The 23234-nt window shown below is 47.9% G+C and overlaps 1 protein-coding gene across 1 annotated transcript in view; it reads right to left on the bottom strand.

The window, feature by feature from the left end:
• The window catches only part of PIN1 (peptidylprolyl cis/trans isomerase, NIMA-interacting 1), a 100792-nt gene that overhangs the window by 14532 nt on the left and 63026 nt on the right, over positions 1–23234 (bottom strand). Inside the window, exon 2 of the mRNA XM_063931493.1 lies at positions 18493–18693. Within this exon, the coding sequence (XP_063787563.1) occupies positions 18493–18693 (201 nt within the window). The remainder of the gene's footprint in view (positions 1–18492; positions 18694–23234) is intronic.

The following is a 23234-nucleotide window of genomic DNA, read 5'->3' as shown; positions in this document are numbered from 1 at the left end:
CAACCGTGCTGTTGTAGCACTTTCCAAAATAGTGCTACCCCGACTAGCAACTGCTCCTTGGACCTCGCCCTTATAAGGAGATTGTCCAAGTACGGGATCATTAAAAACTCCCCTTTTTCGAAGGAGTATCATCATTCCGGCCATTACCTTGGTAACACCCTCGGTGTCATGTACAGTCCAAACGGCAGAGTCTGGACTTGGTAATGGTAATCCTGTACCACAAATCTGAGGTACTCCTGGCGAGGATAGTAAATGGGGACATGCAGGTAAGCATCCTTGATGTCCCGGGATACCATGTAATCTCCCTCGTCCAGGCTTGCAATAACCGCCCTGAGCAATTCCATCTTAAACTTGAATTTTTTTTATGTATGTGTTCAAGGATTTTAAATATAAAAAAGGGTCACACCGAACCATGCGGTTTCGGTACCCCAAACCGTGTGGAATAGTAACCCCGTCCTTGTTGAAGTAGGGGCACCTTAAGTATTACCTGATGGGAATACAGCTTATTAATTGCCTCTAGCACAGCCTCCCTGCCTGAGGGAGTTGTCGGCAAGGCATATTTGAGGAAACGGCGGGGGGAAGACATCTCGAATTCCAGCTTGTACCCTTGAAATACTACTTGAATGAAACAGGGATCCACCTGTGAGCGAGCCCACTGATCGCTGAAATTTTTGAGACGGCCCCCCACCGTACCTGGCTACACCTGTGGAGCCCCCGCGTCATGCTGTGGACTCAGAGGAAGCGAGAGAAGAATTATGATTCTGGGAACAGGCTGACTGGTGCAGCTTTTTCCCTCTTCCCTTGTCTCTGTACAGAAAGGAAGCGCCTTTGACCCGCTTGCTTTTCTGAAGCCGAAAGGACTGTACCTGATAATACAGTGCTATCTTAGTCTGTGAGGAAAACTGAGGTAAAAATATTTCTTCCCAGCTGTTGCTGCGGATACGAGGTCCCAGAGACCATCCCCAAATAATTCCTCACCCTTATAAGGCAGAATCTCTATGCGCCTTTTAAAGTCAGCATCACCTGTCCATTGACAGGTCTCTAATACCCTCCTGACAGAATGGACATTACATTCATTTTGGATGCCAGCCGGCAAAATATCCCTCTGTGCATCCCTCATATATAAGACTATGTCTTTAATATGTTCTCATGTTAGCAAACTAGTATGTTTGACAGGGTCACCGACCACGCTGCAGCAGCACGCTCTGCAGGTTTCAGTCTAGTACCTGAGTGTGTAAAAACAGACTTCAGGATTGCCTCCTGCTTTTTATCAACAGGTACCTTCAAAGTGGCCGTTCCTAAAACGGCAGTGCCACCTATTTTGACAACCGTGTGAGCGCCTTATCCACCCTAGGGGATATCTCCCAGCGTAACTTATCCACTGGCGGGAAAAGGTACGCCATCAGTAACTTTTTAGAAATTACCAGGGGGACCCCACGCTTCTCACACACTTCATTCATTCATCTGATGGGGGAACAAAACACTGCCTGCTTTTTCTCCCCAAACATAAAAACCCATTTTTAGAGGTTAATGTCAGAAATGTGTAACACATTTTTTATTGCCGGGATCAAGTTACGGATGTTCCCAGTGGATTGTGTATATGTCTCAACCTTGTCGACACTGGAGTCAGACTCCGTGTCGACATCTGTCTCTGCCATCTGAATGAGCGGGCGTTTTTGAGCCCCTGATGGCCTTTGAGACGCCTGGGCAGGCGCGGGCTGAGAAGCCGGCTGTCCCACAGCTGTTACGTCATCCACCCTTTTATGTAAGGAGTTGACACTGTCGGTTAATACCTTTCACCTAACCATCCACTCTGGTGTCGGCCCCACAGGGGGCGACATCACATTTATCGGCATCTGCTCCGTCACTATATAAGCCTCCTCCTCAAACATGTCGACATAGCTGTACCGACACACCGCACACACACAGGGAATGCTCTGACTGAGGACAGGACCCCACAAAGCCCGTTGGGGAGACAGAGAGAGAGTATGCCAGCACACACCAGAGCGCTATATAATGTGGGGATTAACACTATAATTGAGTGAATTTTCCCCCATAGCTGCTTGTATATACAATATTGCGCCTAAATTTAGTGCCCCCCCTCTCTTTTTAACCCTTTGAGCCTGAAAACTACAGGGGAGAGCCTGGGGAGCTTTCTTCCAGCTGCACTGTGAAGAGAAAATGGCGCCAGTGTGTCTGAGGGAGATAGCTCCGCCCCTTTTCCGCGGCCTATTCTCCCGCTTTTTTCTGGATTCTGGCAGGGGTATTTACCACATATATAGCCTCTGGGGCTATATATTGTGGTATTTTTGCCAGCCAAGGTGTTTTTATTGCTGCTCAGGGCACCCCCCCAAGCGCCCTGCACCCTCAGTGACCGGAGTGTGAAGTGTGCATGAGGAGCAATGGCGCACAGCTGCAGTGCTGTGCGCTACCTTGGTGAAGACGGATGTCTTCTGCCGCCGATTTTCCGGACCTCTTCTTGCTTCTGGCTCTGTAAGGGGGACGGGGGCGCGGCTCCGGGACCGAACACCAAGGACTGGGCCTGCGGTTGATCCCTCTGGAGCTAATGGTGTCCAGTAGCCTAAGAAGCCCAATCCGGCTGCAAGCAGGCGAGTTCACTTCTTCTCCCCTTAGTCCCTCGCTGCAGTGAGCCTGTTGCCAGCAGGTCTCACTGAAAATAAAAAACCTAATTCTATACTTTCTTTCTAGAGGCTCAGGAGAGCCCCTAGTGTGCATCCAACCTCGGCCGGGCACAAGATCTAACTGAGGCTTGGAGGAGGGTCATAGTGGGAGGAGCCAGTGCACACCAGGTAGTCATAAATCTTTCTAGAGTGCCCAGCCTCCTTCGGAGCCCGCTATCCCCATGGTCCTTTCGGAGTTCCCAGCATCCACTAGGACGTTAGAGAAATTAAACAGATGCACAGTGTAATCATCTGCTCACATGGCAGTCACTGGATGTCAAACAACATGAAGCTGCTGTTAATACATGTAAAAGGGGTGAGGGAAGGCAATTCAATTAACGGAAAAGCGTGAGCACTCGTCATCCCAACACCACTCATTTAGGTTGTGTAGTAAAGTGTTGGGCTACCGTATTATCAATTTGTGCAACACTACACTGGGTCCCCAAAATTTAGGTAAGATTCCATTTTGGCAGACAAAATAAGATTTAGGCCCAGCCTGACATAACTGGGAGGCCACCACAAAAACTACTTCACGCCCTGTGAAATAATCTCAGTAGGAGTTATTCCTACTTCTCACTCCGGAAATGGTTCTAAAGCTACGATCGATGGTATTTGTTACCATCTTTCTACAATGGAAAGTTACAATTGGAGAATACGGAAGAAAGTTTTATATCTTCTCGGGAGTAGGAATTTTGCCCAAATCATCCAAAGATCAGAAAATAAGAATTTACTTACCGATAATTCTATTTCTCATAGTCCGTAGTGGATGCTGGGGACTCCGTAAGGACCATGGGGAATAGCGGCTCCGCAGGAGACTGGGCACATCTAAAGAAAGCTTTAGGACTAACTGGTGTGCACTGGCTCCTCCCCCTATGACCCTCCTCCAAGCCTCAGTTAGGATACTGTGCCCGGACGAGCGTACACAATAAAGAAGGATTTTGAATCCCGGGTAAGACTCATACCAGCCACACCAATCACACCGTATAACTTGTGATCTGAACCCAGTTAACAGTATGATAACAGAGGAGCCTCTGAAAAGATGGCTCCCAACAATAATAACCCGATTTTTGTAACAATAACTATGTACAAGTATTGCAGACAATCCGCACTTGGGATGGGCGCCCAGCATCCACTACGGACTATGAGAAATAGAATTATCGGTAAGTAAATTCTTATTTTCTCTAACGTCCTAAGTGGATGCTGGGGACTCCGTAAGGACCATGGGGATTATACCAAAGCTCCCAAACGGGCGGGAGAGTGCGGATGACTCTGCAGCCCCGAATGAGAGAACTCCAAGTCCTCCTCAGCCAGGGTATCAAATTTGTAGAATTTAGCAAACGTGTTTGCCCCTGACCAAGTAGCTGCTCGGCAAAGTTGTAAAGCCGAGACCCCTCGGGCAGCCGCCCAAGATGAGCCCACTTTCCTTGTGGAACGGGCTTTTACAGATTTTAGCTGTGGCAGGCCTGCCACAGAATGTGCAAGCTGAATTGTACTACAAATCCAACGAGCAATAGTCTGCTTAGAAGCAGGAGCACCCAGCTTGTTGGGTGCATACAGGATAAACAGCGAGTCAGATTTCCTGACTCCAGCCGTCCTGGAAATATTTTCAGGGCCCCGACAACATCCAGCAACTTGGATTCCTCCAAGTCCCTAGTAGCCGCAGGCACCACAATAGGTTGGTTCAGGTGAAAACGCTGGAACCACCTTAGGGAGAAACTGAGGACGAGTCCTCAATTCCGCCCTGTCCGAATGGAAAATCAGATAAGGGCTTTTACAGGATAAAGCCGCCAATTCTGACACGCGCCTGGCCCAGGCCAGGGCCAACAGCATGACCACTTTCCATGTGAGATATTTTAACTCCACAGATTTAAGTGGTTCAAACCAATGTGACTTTTGGAACCCAAACTACATTGAGATCCCAAATTGCCACTGGAGGCACAAAAGGAGGCTGTATATGCAGTACCCCTTTTACAAACGTCTAAACTTCAGGGACTGAAGCTAGTTCTTTTTTGGAAGAAAATTGACAGGGCCGAATTCTGAACCTTAATGGACCCCAATTTCAGGCCCATAGACACTCCTGTTTGCAGGAAATGTAGGAATCGACCCAGTTGAATTACTGGCCTTACTGGCCTCGCACTACGCAACATATTTTCGCCAATTGCGGTGATAATGTTTTTGCGGTTACATCCTTCCTGGCTTTAGATCAGGATATGGATGACTTCATCCGGAATGCCTTTTTTCCTTCAGGATCCGGTGTTCAACCGGCATGCCGTCAAACGCAGCCGCGGTAAGTCTTGGAACAGACAGGGTCCTTGCTGGAGCAGGTCCCTTCTTAGAGGTAGAGGCCAAGGATCCTCCGTGAGCATCTCTTGAAGTTCCGGTTACCAAGTCCTTCTTGGCCAATCCGGAGCCACGAATATAGTGCTTTCTCCTCTCCATCTTATCAATCTCAGTACCTTGGGTATGAGAGGCAGAGGAGGGAACACATACACTGACTGGTACACCCACGGTGTTACCAGAGCGTCTACAACTATTGCCTGAGGGTCTCTTGACCTGGCGCAATACCTGTCGAGTTTTTTAATCATGTGGACGACTTCTGGGTGAAGTCCCCACTCTCCCGGGTGGAGGTCGTGCTGAGGAAGTCTGCTTCCCAGTTGTCCACTCCCGGAATGAATACTGTTGACAGTGCCATCACATGATTTTCCGCCCAGCGAAGAATCCATGCAGCTTCTGCCATTGCCCTCCTGCTTCTTGTGCCACCCTGTCTGTTTACGTGGGTGACTGCCATGATGTTGTCCGACTGGATCAACACCGGCTGACCTTGAAGCAGAGGTCTTGCTAAGCTTAGAGCATTGTAAACGGCCCTTAGCTTCAGGATATTTATGTGAAGTGATGTATCCAGGCTTTGACCCTAAGCCCTGGATATTCCTTCCATGTGTGACTGCTCCCCAGCCTCGCAGGCTGGCATCCGTGGTCACCAGGACCCAGTCCTGAATGCCGAATCTGCGGCCCTCTAGAAGATGAGCACTCTGCAACCACCACAGGATGGATACCCTTGTCCTTGGTGACAGGGTTATCCGCTGATGCATCTGAAAATGCGACCCGGACCATTTGTCCAGTAGGTTCCACTGGAAAGTTCTTGCGTGGAATCTAACGAATGGGATTGCTTCGTAGGAAGCCACCATTTTTACCCAGAACCCTTGTGCATTGATGCACTGAGACTTAGTTCGGTTTTAGGAGGTTCCTGACTAGCTCGGATAACTCCATGGCTTTCTCTTCCGGGAGAAACACCTTTTTTCTGGACTGTGTCCAGGAACATCCCTAGGAAACAGAAGACAAGTCGTCGGAACCAGCTGCGATTTTGGAATATTGAGAATCCAATCGTGCTGCCGCAACACTACCTGAGATAGTGCTACACCGACTTCCAACTGTTCCCTGGATCTTACCCTTATCAGGGAATCGTCCAAGTAAGGGATAACTAAAAATAAGAATTTACTTACCGATAATTCTATTTCTCGGAGTCCGTAGTGGATGCTGGGGTTCCTGAAAGGACCATGGGGAATAGCGGCTCCGCAGGAGACAGGGCACAAAAAAGTAAAGCTTTACTAGGTCAGGTGGTGTGCACTGGCTCCTCCCCCTATGACCCTCCTCCAGACTCCAGTTAGGTACTGTGCCCGGACGAGCATACACAATAAGGGAGGCATTTTGAATCCCGGGTAAGACTCATACCAGCCACACCAATCACACCGTACAACTTGTGATCTAAACCCAGTTAACAGTATGACAACAGAAAGGGCCTCTTAAAGATGGCTCCTTAACAATAACCCGAATTAGTTAACAATAACTATGTACAAGTATTGCAGATAATCCGCACTTGGGATGGGCGCCCAGCATCCACTACGGACTCCGAGAAATAGAATTATCGGTAAGTAAATTCTTATTTTCTCTATCGTCCTAAGTGGATGCTGGGGTTCCTGAAAGGACCATGGGGATTATACCAAAGCTCCCAAACGGGCGGGAGAGTGCGGATGACTCTGCAGCACCGAATGAGAGAACTCCAGGTCCTCCTTTGCCAGGGTATCAAATTTGTAAAATTTTACAAACGTGTTCTCCCCCGACCACGTAGCTGCTCGGCAGAGTTGTAATGCCGAGACCCCTCGGGCAGCCGCCCAAGATGAGCCCACCTTCCTTGTGGAGTGGGCTTTTACAGTTTTAGGCTGTGGCAGGCCTGCCACAGAATGTGCAAGTTGAATTGTGTTACAAATCCAACGAGCAATCGACTGCTTAGAAGCAGGTGCGCCCAACTTGTTGGGTGCATACAATATAAACAGCGAGTCAGATTTTCTGACTCCAGCCGTCCTTGCAATGTATATTTTTAAGGCTCTGACAACGTCCAACAACTTGGAGTCCTCCAAGTCGCTAGTGGCCGCAGGCACCACAATAGGTTGGTTCAGATGAAATGCTGATACCACTTTAGGGAGAAAATGCGGACGAGTCCGCAGTTCTGCCCTATCCGAATGGAAGATTAGATAAGGACTTTTATAAGATAAAGCCGCCAATTCAGATACTCTCCTGGCAGAGGCCAGGGCTAGTAACATAGTCACTTTCAATGTGAGATATTTCAAATCCACCTTTTTCAATGGTTCAAACCAATGGGATTTGAGGAAATCTAAAACTACCTTTAGATCCCACGGTGCCACCGGAGGCACCACAGGAGGCTGTATATGCAGTACTCCCTTGACAAAAGTCTGGACCTCAGGGACAGAGGCCAATTCTTTTTGGAAGAATATTGACAGGGCCGAAATTTGAACCTTAATGGATCCCAATTTGAGACCCATAGATAATCCTGATTGCAGGAAATGTAGGAAACGACCCAGTTGGAATTCCTCCGTCGGAACCCTCCGATCCTCGCACCACGCTACATATTTTCGCCAAATGCGGTGATAATGTTTCACGGTGACTTCCTTCCGTGCCTTAATCAAGGTAGGAATGACTTCTTCTGGAATGCCTTTCCCTTTTAGGATCTGGCGTTCAACCGCCATGCCGTCAAACGCAGCCGCGGTAAGTCTTGAAAAAGACAGGGACCCTGCTGTAGCAGGTCCCTTCTCAGAGGTAGAGGCCACGGTTCGTCCGTGAGCATCTCTTGAAGTTCCGGATACCAAGTCCTTCTCGGCCAATCCGGAACCACTAGTATTGTTCTTACTCTTCTTTGCCGTATGATCTTCAATACCTTTGGTATGAGCGGCAGAGGAGGAAACACATACACTGACTGGTACACCCAAGGAGTTACCAGTGCGTCCACAGCTATTGCCTGTGGATCTCTTGACCTGGCGCAATATTTGTCCAGTTTCTTGTTGAGGCGAGACGCCATCATGTCTACAATTGGTCTTTCCCAACGGTCTATTAACATGTTGAAGACTTCTGGATGTAGACCCCACTCTCCCGGATGAAGATCGTGTCTGCTGAGGAAGTCTGCTTCCCAGTTGTCCACGCCCGGGATGAACACTGCTGACAGTGCTATCACGTGATTCTCCGCCCAGCGAAGAATCTTGGCAGCTTCTGCCATTGCACTCCTGCTTCTTGTGCCGCCCTGCCTGTTTACATGGGCGACCGCCGTGATGTTGTCCGACTGAATCAACACCGGCTTTCCTTGCAGGAGAAGTTCCGCCTGGCTTAGAGCATTGTAGATTGCTCTTAGTTCCAGAATGTTTATGTGAAGAGACTTTTCCAGACTCGTCCATACTCCCTGGAAGTTTCTTCCTTGTGTGACTGCTCCCCAGCCTCTCAGGCTGGCGTCCGTGGTCACCAGGATCCAATCCTGAATGCCGAATCTGCGGCCTTCTAATAGGTGAGCCTTCTGCAACCACCACAGAAGTGACACCCTTGTCTTTGGTGACAGGGTTATTCGCAGGTGCATCTGCAGATGCGACCCTGACCATTTGTCCAACAGATCCCTTTGGAATATTCTTGCATGGAATCTGCCGAATGGAATTGCTTCGTAAGAAGCCACCATTTTTCCCAGGACTCTTGTGCATTGATGTACTGACACTTTTCCTGGTTTTAGGAGGTTCCTGACCAGATCGGATAACTCCTTGGCTTTTTCCTCTGGAAGGAAAACCTTTTTCTGAACCGTGTCCAGAATCATTCCTAGGAACAGCAGACGAGTTGTCGGGATTAAATGGGATTTTGGAATATTCAGAATCCACCCGTGTTGTCTTAGCACCTCTTGAGATAGTGCTAAAGCTGTCTCCAGCTGTTCTCTGGACCTTGCCCTTATTAGGAGATCGTCCAAGTATGGGATAACTAATACGCCTTTTCTTCGAAGAAGAATCATCATCTCGGCCATTACCTTGGTAAAGACCCGAGGCGCCGTGGACAATCCGAACGGCAGCGTCTGAAACTGATAGTGACAGTTTTGAACAATGAACCTGAGGTACCCCTGGTGTGCGGGGTAAATCGGAACGTGTAGATACGCATCCTTGATGTCCAAGGATACCATAAAGTCCCCTTCTTCCAGGTTCGCTATCACTGCTCTGAGTGACTCCATCTTGAACTTGAACTTTTTTATGTAGAGGTTCAAGGACTTCAGATTTAGAATAGGCCTTACCGAGCCATCCGGCTTCGGTACCACAAATAGAGTGGAATAATACCCCTTTCCTTGTTGTAATAGGGGTACTTTGACTATCACCTGCTGAGCGTACAGCTTGTGAATGGCTTCCAACACCCTCTCCCTTTCGGAAGAGACGGTTGGTAAGGCAGACTTCAGGAAACGATGAGGAGGATCCGTCTCTAATTCCAACCTGTACCCCTGAGATATTATCTGCAGGATCCAGGGGTCTACCTGCGAGTGAGCCCACTGCGCGCTGTAATTTTTGAGACGGCCCCCCACTGTCCCCGAGTCCGCTTGAGAGGCCCCAGCGTCATGCTGAGGTTTTTGCAGGAGCCGGGGAGGGCTTCTGTTCCTGGGAAGGAGCTGCCTGTTGGTGTCTCTTCCCTCTTCCTCTGCCTCGTGGCAGGTACGACAAGCCCTTTGCTCTCTTATTTTTGTAGGAGCGAAAAGGCTGCGGTTGAAAGGTCGGTGCCTTTCTCTGTTGGGGAGTGACTTGAGGTAAAAAAGTGGATTTCCCGGCAGTAGCCGTGGCCACCAAGTCTGATAGACCAACTCCAAATAACTCCTCCCCTTTATACGGCAAAACCTCCATGTGACGTTTTGAATCCGCATCGCCTGTCCACTGTCGTGTCCATAAGGCTCTTCTGGCTGAAATGGACATAGCACTCACCCGAGATGCCAGTGTGCAAATATCCCTCTGTGCATCACGCATATAGATAAATGCATCCTTTATTTGTTCTAACGACAGTAAAACATTGTCCCTATCTAGGGTATCAATATTTTCAATCAGGGATTCTGACCAAACTACTCCAGCACTGCACATCCAGGCAGTTGCTATAGCTGGTCGTAGTATAACACCTGCATGTGTGTATATATTCTTTTGAATAACTTCCATCTTTCTATCTGATGGATCCTTAAGTGCGGCCGTCTCAGGAGAGGGTAACGCCACTTGTTTGGATAAGCGTGTGAGCGCCTTGTCCACCTTAGGGGGTGTTTCCCAGCGCGCCCTAACCTCTGGCGGGAAAGGGTATAATGCCAATAACTTTTTTGAAATTATCAACTTTTTATCAGGAGCAACCCACGCTTCATCACACACGTCATTTAATTCTTCTGATTCAGGAAAAACTGTTTGTAGTTTTTTCACACCATACATAATACCCTGTTTTACGGTATCTGTAGTATCAGCTAAATGTAACGTCTCCTTCATTGCCAAAATCATATAACGTGTGGCCCTACTGGAAAATACGTTTGAATTTCTACCGTCGTCACTGGAATCAGTGCCCGTGTCTGGGTCTGTGTCGACCGACTGAGGCAAAGGGCGTTTTACAGCCCCTGACGGTGTTTGAGGCGCCTGGACAGGCATTAATTGATTGTCCGGCCGCCTCATGTCCTCAACTGACTGTTTAAGGGAAGATAAACCATCACGTAATTCCACAAATAAAGGCATCCATTCTGGTGTCGACCCCCTGGGGGGTGACATCTGCATATTTGGCAATTGCTCCGCCTCCACACCAATATCGTCCTCATACATGTCGACACCACGTACCGACACACACCGCAAACTCACAGGGAATGCTCTAATGAAGACAGGACCCACTAGCCCTTTTGGGGAGACAGAGGGAGAGTCTGCCAGCACACACCACAAAGCGCTATATATACAAGGGATATCCTTATATTAAGTGCTCCCTTATAGCTGCTTTAATATATATATATATATAGCCATTAATGTGCCCCCCCTCTCTGTTTTACCCTGTTTCTGTAGTGCAGTGCAGGGGAGAGACCTGGGAGCCGTTCTGACCAGCGGAGCTGTGACAGAAAATGGCGCCGTGTGCTGAGGAGATAGGCCCCGCCCCTTTTTCGGCGGGTTCTTCTCCCGCTATTTTTCCAGTCAGGCAGGGGTTAAATATCTCCATATAGCCCCTATGGGCTATATGTGAGGTATTTTTAGCCTTGTATAAGGTTTATATTTGCCTCTCAGAGCGCCCCCCCCCAGCGCTCTGCACCCTCAGTGACTGCCCAGTGAAGTGTGCTGAGAGGAAAATGGCGCACAGCTGCAGTGCTGTGCGCTACCTTATGAAGACTGAGGAGTCTTCAGCCGCCGGTTTCCGGACCTCTTCACGCTTCAGCATCTGCAAGGGGGTCGGCGGCGCGGCTCCGGGACCGGACTCCACGGCTGGGCCTGTGTTCGATCCCTCTGGAGCTAATGGTGTCCAGTAGCCAAGCAGCAAATCCACTCTGCATGCAGGTGAGTTTACTACTTTCCCCCTAAGTCCCACGTTGCAGTGATCCTGTTGCCAGCAGGACTCACTGTAAAGAAAAAAACCTAAACTAAACTTTCTCTAAGCAGCTCTTTAGGAGAGCCACCTAGATTGCACCCTTCTCGTTCGGGCACAAAATCTAACTGGAGTCTGGAGGAGGGTCATAGGGGGAGGAGCCAGTGCACACCACCTGACCTAGTAAAGCTTTACTTTTTTGTGCCCTGTCTCCTGCGGAGCCGCTATTCCCCATGGTCCTTTCAGGAACCCCAGCATCCACTTAGGACGATAGAGAAATTCCCTTCCTTCGAAGGGATATAATTTCGGCCATTACCTTGGTAAAGACCCGGGGTGCCGTGGACCATCCCTACGGCAGCGTCTGAACTGATAGTGACAGTTCTGTACCATAACCTGAGGTACCCTTGGTGAGAAGGGTAAATTTTGACATGAAGGTAAGCATCCTTGATGTCCCGAGACATCATGTAGTCCCCTTCTTCCAAGTTCGCAATCACTGCTCTGAGTGACTCAATCTTGAATTTGAACCTCTGTATGTAAGTGTTCAAAGATTTTAGATTTAGAATCGGTCTCACCGAGCCGTCTGGCTTCGGTACCACAATAGTGTGGAATAATACCCCCCGTTCCCTGTTGCAGGAGGGGTACCTTGATTATCACCTGCTGGGAATACAGCTTGTGAATGGCTTCCAAAACTGCCTCCCTGTTAGAGGGAGACGTCGGTAAAGCCGACTTTTGGAAACGGCGAGGGGGAGACGTCTCGAATTCCAATATGTACCCTTGAGATATTACCTGAAGGATCCAGGGGTCTACTTGCGAGTGAGCCCACTGCGCACTGAAATTCATTGAGAACGGGCCCCCACCGTGCATGAGCTTGTAAGGCCCTAGCGTCATACTGAGGGCTTGGCAGAGGCGGGAAAGGGTTTCTGTTCCTGGGAACTGGCTAATCTCTTCAGCCTTTTTCCTCTCCCTCTGTCACGAGCAGAAAAGAGGAACCTTTTGTCCGCTTGCCAACAAAGGACTGCGCCTGATAATACGGCGTCTTATTTTGAGAGGCGACCTGGGGTACAAACGTGGATTTCCCAGTTGTTGCCGTGGCCACCAGGTCTAAAAGACCGACCCCAAATGTCCCTTTTCAAAGGCAATACTTCCAAATGCCGTTTGGAATCCGCATCACCTGACCATTTTACTGGTAGAATTGGACAACGCACTTATACTTGATGCCAGTCGGCAATATTCCGCTGTGCATCATGCATATATAGAAATGCATCTTTTAAATGCTCTATAGGCAATAATATACTATCCTTATCTAGGATATCAATATTTCCAGTCAGGGAATCCGACCATGCCAACCCAGCACTGCACCTCCAGGCTGAGGCGATTGCTGGTCGCAGTATAACACCAGTATGTGTGTGAATACATTTTTGGATACCCTCCTGCTTTCTATCAGCAGGATCCTTAAGGGCGGCCATCTCATGAGAGGGTAGAGCCCTTGTTCTTACAAGCGTGTGAGCACCTTATCCCCCCTAGGGGGTGTTTCCCAACGCACCCTAACCTCTGGCGGGAAAGGGTATACATCAATACTTTTTAAGAAATTATCAATTGTTATCGGGGGGAAACCCACGCATCATCACACACCTCATTTTATTTCTCAGATTCAGGAAAACTACAGGTAGTTTTTCCCTCACCGAACAGAATACCCCTTTTTGGTGGTACTCGTATTATCAGAAATGTATAAAACATTTTCCATTGTCTCAATCATGTAACGTGTGGCCCTACTGGAAATCACGGTTGTCTCTTCACCGTCGACACAGGAGTCAGTATCCGTGTCGGCGTCTGTATCTGCCATCTGAGGTAACGGGCGCTTTAGAGCCCCTGACGGCCTATGAGACGTCTGGACAGGCACAAGCTGAGTAGCCGGCTGTCTCATGTCAACCACTGTTTTTTTTATACAGAGCTGACACTGTCACGTAATTTTCAACAGTACATCCACTCAGGTGTCGACCCCCTAGGTGGTGACATCACTGTTACAGACACTCTGCTCCGTCTCCACATCATTTTTCTCCTCATACATGTCGACACAAACGTACCGACACAGCACGCACACAGGGAATGCTCTGATAGAGGACAGGACCCCACTAGCCCTTTGGGGAGACAGAGGGAGAGTATGCCAGCACACACCAGAGTGCTATATATATATATATATATATATATATACACACACACACACACACACACAGGGATAACCTTATATAAGTGTTTTTCCCCTTATAGCTGCTGTATGTTTTAATACTGCGCCTAATTAGTGCCCCCTCTTTTTTAACCCTTTCTGTAGTGTAGCGACTGCAGGGAAGAGCCAGGGAGCTTCCCTCCAACTGAGCTGTGAGGGAAAATGGCGCCAGTGTGCTGAGGAGATAGGCTCTGCCCCCTTTTCGGCGGCCTTATCTCCCGTTTTTCTGTATATTCTGGCAGGGGTTAAATGCATCCATATAGCCCAGGAGCTATATGTGATGTATTTTTTGCCATGTAAGGTATTTTTATCATGTTTTATTGCGTCTCAGGGCGCCCCCCCCAGCGCCCTGCACCCTCAGTGACCGGAGTATGAAGTGTGCTGAGAGCAATGGCGCACAGCTGCAGTGCTGTGCGCTACCTTATTGAAGACTGGAACGTCTTCTGCCGCCGATTTTTCCGGACCTCTTCGCTCTTCTGGCTCTGTAAGGGGGCGGCGGCGCGGCTCCGGGACCCATCCAGGCTGGGCCTGTGATCGTCCCTCTGGAGCTAATGTCCAGTAGCCAAGAAGCCCAATCCACTCTGCACGCAGGTGAGTTCGCTTCTTCTCCCCTTAGTCCCTCGATGCAGTGAGCCTGTTGCCAGCAGGTCTCACTGAAAATAACAAACCTAAACTAAAACTTTCACTAAGAAGCTCAGGAGAGCCCCTAGTGTGCACCCTTCTCGTCGGGCACAGAAATCTAACTGAGGCTTGGAGGAGGGTCATAGGGGGAGGAGCCAGTGCACACCAGTTAGTCCTAAAGCTTTCTTTAGATGTGCCCAGTCTCCTGCGGAGCCGCTATTCCCCATGGTCCTTACGGAGTCCCCAGCATCCACTACGGACTATGAGAAATAGAATTATCGGTAAGTAAATTCTTATTTTCTGATCTTTGGATGATTTGGGCAAAATTCCTACTCCCGAGAAGATATAAAACTTTCTTCCGTATTCTCCAATTGTAACTTTCCATTGTAGAAAGATGGTAACAAATACCATCGATCGTAGCTTTAGAACCATTTCCGGAGTGAGAAGTAGGAATAACTCCTACTGAGATTAGTTCACAGGGCGTGAAGTAGTTTTTGTGGTGGCCTCCCAGTTATGTCAGGCTGGGCCTAAATCTTATTTTGTCTGCCAAAATGGAATCTTACCTAAATTTTGGGGACCCAGTGTAGTGTTGCACAAATTGATAATACGGTAGCCCAACACTTTACTACACAACCTAAATGAGTGGTGTTGGGATGACGAGAAGCCCAATCCACTCTGCACGCAGGTGAGTTCGCTTCTTCTCCCCTTAGTCCCTCGATGCAGTGAGCCTGTTGCCAGCAGGTCTCACTGAAAATAACAAACCTAAACTAAAACTTTCACTAAGAAGCTCAGGAGAGCCCCTAGTGTGCACCCTTCTCGTCGGGCACAGAAATCTAACTGAGGCTTGGAGGAGGGTCATAGGGGGAGGAGCCAGTGCACACCAGTTAGTCCTAAAGCTTTCTTTAGATGTGCCCAGTCTCCTGCGGAGCCGCTATTCCCCATGGTCCTTACGGAGTCCCCAGCATCCACTTAGGACGTTAGAGAAAAACTACAAAGAACCCAAACTGCTTAGATGATTTACATCCAGGCCTCTGTTAGCACTGTAAATGTAAAAAGTGCTCAATTACCACTAGAAACAAACTGAACAATATGGCCTTTAAGCAAGGGTAGCTAGGGAAAAGTACGGTCATTTCTCCAAACACATAGCAGTGTTTATTTTTAACATTCACTCATAGGGGTATATGCAATTCACGGCGAATCGCGGCAATTTTTCGCCGTTTTTTTTCCCGACTCAATTCGCCAGGTGAATTCCGGCAGGTGCCTGCCGGAATTCACCATATTCAATGAAAAACGGATTCGCCAGAATCGCGGGCGAAAATCGGCCGATTTGGCGGATTTTGCAGCGATTTTAAAAAACGGTAAAAAACCCGGAAAAAAAATGGCGTGGGGTCCCCCCTCCAAAGCATAACCAGCCTCGGGCTCATCGAGCTGGTCCTGGTTCTAAAAATCCGGGGAAAAATTGGCCAGGGATCCCCCGTATTTTTAAAACCAGCACCGGGCTCTGCGCCTGGTGCTGGTGCCAAAAATACGGGGGACAAAAAGAGTAGGGGTCCCCCGTATTTTTAACACCAGCATCGGGCTCCACTAGCTGGACAGATAATGCCACAGCCGGGGGTCACTTTTATGCCGTGCCCTGCGGCCGTGGCATCAAATATCCAACTAGGGTATTTTTTTCCCAGTAGTACTACAGGTACCAGCGGGCCCGTTTTTCTCCCGCATGCTGGTACTTGTGGTTCTCCAAGTACCAGCTTGCGGGGGAGGCTTGCTGGGACTTGTAGTACTACTGGAAAAAACAATATCTTTTTATTATCACAAAAGGCTATCAGCCCCCCCATCCGCAGCCCATTGGATGGGGGGGGGGACAGCCTCGGGCTTCACCCCTGGCCCTTGGGTGGCTGGGGGGGGGGGGGACCCCTTGATTGAAGGGGTACCCACTCCCCCAGGGTACCCCGGCCAGGGGTGACTAGTTGGATATTTGATGCCACGGCCGCAGGGCACTGCATAAAAGTGACCCCCGGCTGTGGCATTATCTGTCCAGCTAGTGGAGCCCGATGCTGGTGTTAAAAATACGGGGGACCCCTACTCTTTTTGTCCCCCGTATTTTTGGCACCAGCACCAGGCGCAGAGCCCGGTGCCGGTTTTAAAAATACGGGGGATCCCCTGTCAATTTTTTCCCCGCATTTTTAGAACCAGGACCAGCTCTTAGAGCCCGAGGCTGGTTATGCTTTGGAAGGGGGACCCCACGCCATTTTTTTTATGATTTTACAGTTCCAGCATAAAAAAAAATAAAAAAAAAATAATATTTTAAAAAATATATAAATAATATTTGTGCCTCCAAAAAAAAAAAAAAAAAAAAAAGTACCTAATCCCTTCTAATATAAATAGATCTGCTATTCCCAAAAAAAAAAAAACACAAAAAAAAAAACACATGTTTAAATTTTTTTTATTTGTTTTCACCCTCCAAAGTGTGGCGGATTGAAAATGACGAATTTGCTGTCTAAAAGCACTGCTGTCGAATTTCCAAACTTGAATTGAATATGCTTTGGTCGAATTGCAGCACTTGTATCATTGCAAAAAAGTCGAATTTGCAAAAATTCGAATTTCAAAAAGTCGAATTTTGAAAGTCCGTTTTTTGGTCGGAAAGCACTGAATTGCATAGGCGATTTTTTTTTTGGGTCGAAAATGACCCGAAATTCGACAATTTCGGGAATTCGACCGCAATTGCATATACCCCATAGTGTCAGCATATTCCGCTATGCTTTACAAATGGAACAAAACACTAATGAAACAAGACTGGGTAATAGCAGACAAAGTGGTTAAGAAGTCCCTGCTCGCAAGCTTACAATCTATAGGGAAACGGGCATTGATACACAAGGATAAGTGCCATCTATTGCATATCAGTCTAGCCATATTGCAGAGGTTTTTTGTTGGCTGTACGATCCAGTCACACAGGATTGTTTGCCTACAGTTAATGGGACGTGTGAGCAAGGAAAATAAATGTGTAAAGTTATGTGTGGACCATATAGAGCAGGGCTTGACAATTATGTCTAAAATCTAGGAGCCAGCAAAATTTAGGGGACCTGGCGCCTGGGATTTGTTGAGCCCGGATATAGAAGGGATGGAATTGGGTTATGAAGATTAGTTAACTGGTTCTTAAACATAAATTGCATTTTCAGGGAATGCTTGAAGGATGAGCATGCAAGTGCATTCCAGAGTGGGTGCAGCCCCAAAAAGTCCTGTAACCATGAATGTGAGCAATTAGTGTATGTTTGAGAGACAGGAGTGGTTTATGTTACAGACTTGCATCTGAAGTATATTGCAATAGAGTCAAACAGATGAAGGAAAGAAGAGTTATTGGTCTTGGGGCCTAATTAGATCTGATCGCAGCAGCAAATTTGTTAGCCAATAGGCAAAACCATGTGCACTGCGGGGGGGAGGGGGGTGCGCAGATGTAACGTGCAGAGAGAGTTAGATTCGGGTGGGGTGTGTTCCATCTGAAATTAAACAGCAGTGTAAAAATAAAGCAGCTAGTATTTGCCCTGCACAGAAACAATATAACCCACCAAAATCTAACTCTCTCTCCAGTGCACAAGGTTTTGCCCATCAGCTAACAAATTTGCTGCTGCAATCAGATCTGAATTAGGCCCTTAATACACAACTTTGATTGCCATAAAACCCAACACCACCCAATGTATCACAACAAGAACCTGCCAAGCACGATGGTGATAATTTGGGGCCATTTTAAAGACACCGAACACGGACCTATTACTATCAATCTATCCACCATGAACTATGTATAAACCGTATTCTTGAGGAAAACGTGAGGCCATTTTGATAGATATATATATATTTATTTATTTTTTTAGCAATGACCAAACCAAGGTCCATAGCTTAGACCAATATATATGTAGCAACAGGGAATTGCATCAAACATCAGTTACTTGAAGCAGTGATGTAAGGAGGAATGGACCAGATTTCCTCAGGTATTATGGGAGGCACATACTCATAGTACAAGATCTTGTAATCGTATAGGTGGTTCTACAAAGATTATGGGGTTTACTTATAGCACACCTGCTTACCTACCATTAATAAGCTCCAGGGCCTCGTCTTTGGTGCGTGTGATCCTCTCCTGCCTCCACGATGAAGGACGTCTGGACTGATTATGCTTCACCAACAGGTGAGAACATCGCACCTTCCCTGGATCACCTTGCCCATTCTTCCCACCAGCACTGGGCCGTTCCCACTGACTGGCATTTGTCATATGGTTAAAATAATACACACGGCCTGCAAAATAAAAAAAGTGTAAATTACATCTGCAATCAACTGCTGCATTGGCATATCCTCAAAATTGTTATAGTGTGTCCCTGGACAGAAGGATTTGCAGACCATCCTTGTGAATATGCATGATGAGAACAGCAGCCCTACATGTGGCCCCATCTTAACACATCAAATCTCATCCAGCTAAATTAGAATGAACAGATTCAGAAAATAAATAATGGAGGATTATCCAACGCATACACAGAAGGAAACAGCCAATTGGATGCATCATAATACCAAGTAAACTCAATCAACAGAATTTAATATATTGGGATGGAGATGCATACAAGGTTGCTGTTCTAAGCACATGTATGTACCAGAAACAAGAGGGGGCAGAAAGATGAAAGGTGACTGGCCTACAGGGCCCAACATCTTAAGGGCCCCATACACTAGAACGATTATGCCCGATTTCAGCCCAATTCGGGCTGATATATTGGGTGAAATCGAGCATTTTGGCTGTGTATCCGATGCGCGGCCCCGTGAGCATCGGTTCGAGTCCTCTAGGTCGTTAGTGCTGCACTCGTGATACGTCGGTTCCCGCGGGTATGGCTGGAATCGCATACGATATATCGCAAGCAAAATGTACCAAATCGTATGGAACCACTACCGGGAGAGTTCATGGGAAATCGCCTCCGACTTCAGCCTCAGACATATCGTTCTAATGTATGGGGCCCTTTAGTCAAAGGAGCTGTGCAGTTTGGACACAACTGTGTGTGGCATAACTGATACTCATTTCCGACATTCAGTTATGAACTAAAGAAAGGAAAGGATTCTGCCCTTTCACCTCATCCGCCCAGCTGATGCACTTTCTCCAGATCATGGACTGCGCGTCTGAAATAACACAAAGTGCACAAATAATGCATAACTGACCTACTTACTATTAGGCCGAACCTCTCACTATGTCTGACCTGTACAATGTGGGGGATTAACTGCTAGATTAGCGCTCATGCACAGGATAACCTCCCATGAGCATGTTTATTGCAAGGTTTTAGTCTCCTTCAAGTTTTATAGTTATGCAGAAACTTATTAAATGGACACATTTAAGTTGCATAACAAGTAAATTAAGAAGTGTCAGAACTGAAACTGTTAAAGGATCATTTGGGGACTTTCTGAAACTTTGAAGTGCAAGAATCATTTAACGAAGGAGAAAAAGTCTATCACACTAGGAAAATTCCTTTTAAATAGTGCATTCTAATTTAGACACACACAGAATATATATTTTTCAGAACTATGGAAAAATCTAATCAAAGTTAAGGGGTGTTACCGCAGGTAACAAAAAAAAACCCCAAAAAGGTTTATTATTTACATACAAACAAGAAAGGGTATGTAAAACTCTGCACCAACTAAAATATAACTTAAATATTCAAATAAAATAATCACAGATGTGTTCATTTGGGTGCCATTGACCATGGGTAATTGTATCGGCCGGTGTCTATACTATTAGATGCATTTTCGCAGGTCCATTTTTGCCAGATGAAAACGGACCCTAATTGGATACAGCGATAATGACCAGCGGTCAAAAATCACAAAATCCGCATGTTTTGATCAGCCGGAAACAAGACAAGTAGCAAAATATTTCCGTTAAAAAAAATAAGAATTTACTTACCGATAATTCTATTTCTCGTAGTCCGTAGTGGATGCTGGGAACTCCGTAAGGACCATGGGGAATAGCGGCTCCGCAGGAGACTGGGCACATCTAAAGAAAACTTTAGGACTATCTGGTGTGCACTGGCTCCTCCCCCTATGACCCTCCTCCAAGCCTCAGTTAGGATACTGTGCCCGGACGAGCGTACACAATAAGGAAGGATTTTGAATCCCGGGTAAGACTCATACCAGCCACACCAATCACACCGTACAACTTGTGATATGAAACCCAGTTAACAGCATGATAACAGAGAAGCCTCTGAATAGATGGCTCACAACAAGAACTCGATTAGTAAACAAATAACTATGTACAAGTATTGCAGACAATCCGCACTTGGGATGGGCGCCCAGCATCCACTACGGACTACGAGAAATAGAATTATCGGTAAGTAAATTCTTATTTTCTCTGACGTCCTAGTGGATGCTGGGAACTCCGTAAGGACCATGGGGATTATACCAAAGCTCCCAAACGGGCGGGAGAGTGCGGATGACTCTGCAGCACCGAATGAGAGAACTCCAGGTCCTCCTCAGCCAGGGTATCAATTCGTAGAATTTTGCAAACGTGTTTGCCCCTGACCAAGTAGCTGCTCGGCAAAGTTGTAAAGCAGAGACCCCTCTCGGGCAGCCGCCCAAGATGAGCCCACCGTCCTTGTGGAATGGGCTTTTATTGATTTAGGCTGCGGTAATCCTACCGCAGAATGCGCCAGCTGAATAGTGCTACAAAACCAGCGCGCAATAGACTGCCTAGAAGCAGGAGCACCCAGCTTGTTGGGTGCCATCAGGATAAACAGCGAGTCAGTTTTCCTGACTCCAGCCGTCCTGGAAAAATAAAATTTACAGGGCTCTGACTACGTCCAGCAACTTGGAATCCTCCAAGTCCCCAGTAGCCGCAGGCACCACAATAGGTTGGTTCAAGTGAAAACCTGAGACCACCTTCGGGAGAAACCGAGGACGAGTCCTCAACTCTGCCCTATCCATACAGAAAATCAGATAAGGCCTTTTACATGACAAAGCCGCCAATTCTGACACACGCCTGGCCAAGGCCAAGGCCAACAGCATGACCACTTTCCACGCGAGATACTTTAGCTCCATGGTTTTAAGTGGCTCAACCAATGCGACATTAGGAAATCCAACACCACGTTGAGATCCAAAAAGTGCCACAGGAGGCACAAAAGGAGGCTGAATATGTAGTACTCCTTTAACCAAAGTCTGAACTTCAGGCAGTGAAGCCAGTTTTTTCTGGAAGAAAATCGACAGAGCCGAAATCTGGACCTTGATGGACCCCAATTTGAGGCCCAAACGTCACCCCTGCTTGCAGGAAGTGCAGGAATCGACAGTTGAAATTCCTCCGTCGGGGCCTTCATGGCCTCCCACCAAGCAACAAATTTTCGCCAAACGCGGCGATACTGTCTTGCGGTGACATCCTTCCTGGCTATGATCAGGGTAGGGATGACTTCCTTCGGAATACCCTTTTCCTTTAGGATCCGGTGTTCTACCGCCATGCCGTCAAACGCAGCCGCGGTAAGTCTTGGAACAGACAGGGTCCCTGCTGCAGCAGGTCTTGTCTGAGCGGCAGAGGCCAAGGGTCCTCTGCCAGCATCTCTTGAAGTTCCGGGTACCAAGCTCTTCATGGCCAATCCGGAACCCCGAGTATGGTTTTCACTCCTCGCCTTCTTATTATTCTCAGTACCTTGGGTATGAGAGGTAGAGGAGGAGACACATAAACCGACTGGTACACCCACGGTGTCACTAGAGCGTCCCCAGCGATCGCCTGAGGGTCCCTTGACCTGGCGCAATATCTTTTCAACTTCTTGTTGAGGCGGGACGCCATCATGTCCACCCGTGGTCATTCCCAGCGGTTTACCCGCATTTGGAAAACTTCTGGATGAAGTCCCCATTCTCCTGAGTGTAGGTCGCCCATCGGAGAATCCTTGTGGCTTCTGCCATCGCCATCCTGCTTCTTGTGCCGCCCTGTCTGTGTACATGGGCGACCGCCGTGATGTCGTCTGATTGGATCAGTACCGGCTGGTTCTGAAGCAGGGGCCTTGCTTGTCTTAGGGCATTGTAAATGGCCCTTAGCTGCAGAATATTTATGTGAAGCGAAATCTCCTTGGAAATTTCTTCCCTGTGTGACTGCACCCCAGCCCCGAAGGCTGGCATCCGTGGTCACCAGGACCCAGTCCTGTATTCCGAATCTGTGGCCCACTAGTAGATGAGCCCTCTGCAGCCACCACAGCAGCGACACCCTGTTTCTTGCTGACAGGGTTATCCGCTGTTGTATCTGTACATGGGACCCGGACCATTAGTCCCACAGGTCCCACTGGAACGTCCTTGCGTGGAGTCTTCCGAATGGAATTATGCTTCGTACGAAGCTACCATTTTTCCCAGGACTCATATGCATTGATGTACCGACAACTATCCTGGTTTTAGGACGTCTCTGACTAGAGATGACAACTCCTCGGCTTTTTCCACTGGAAGAAACACTCTTTTCTGGTCTGCGTTCAGAAACATTCCCAGGAACAGAAGACGTGTCGTCGGGACCAGCTGTGACTTTGGAATATTGAGAATCCAGTCGTGCTGTTGTAGCACTTCCCGAGAGAGTGCTACCCCCACTACCAACTGTTCTTTGGACCTCGCCTTTATCAGGAGATCGTCCAAGTACGGGATAATAAAATCTTCCTTCTTGTGAAGGAGTATCATCACTTCGGCCATTACCTAGGTAAAGACCTTCGGTGCCGTGGACAACTCCAACGGCCGCGTCTGGAACTGATAGTGACAGTCCTGTACCACATATCTGAGGTACTCCTGGTGAGGGGGGGGAATGGGGACATGCAGGTACGCATCCTTGATGTCCAGGGAGACCC

Source organism: Pseudophryne corroboree, chromosome 6, assembly GCF_028390025.1.
Source record: "Pseudophryne corroboree isolate aPseCor3 chromosome 6, aPseCor3.hap2, whole genome shotgun sequence".
Lineage (NCBI taxonomy): Eukaryota > Metazoa > Chordata > Amphibia > Anura > Myobatrachidae > Pseudophryne > Pseudophryne corroboree.
This window is presented reverse-complemented; position numbering and strand designations above follow the sequence as displayed.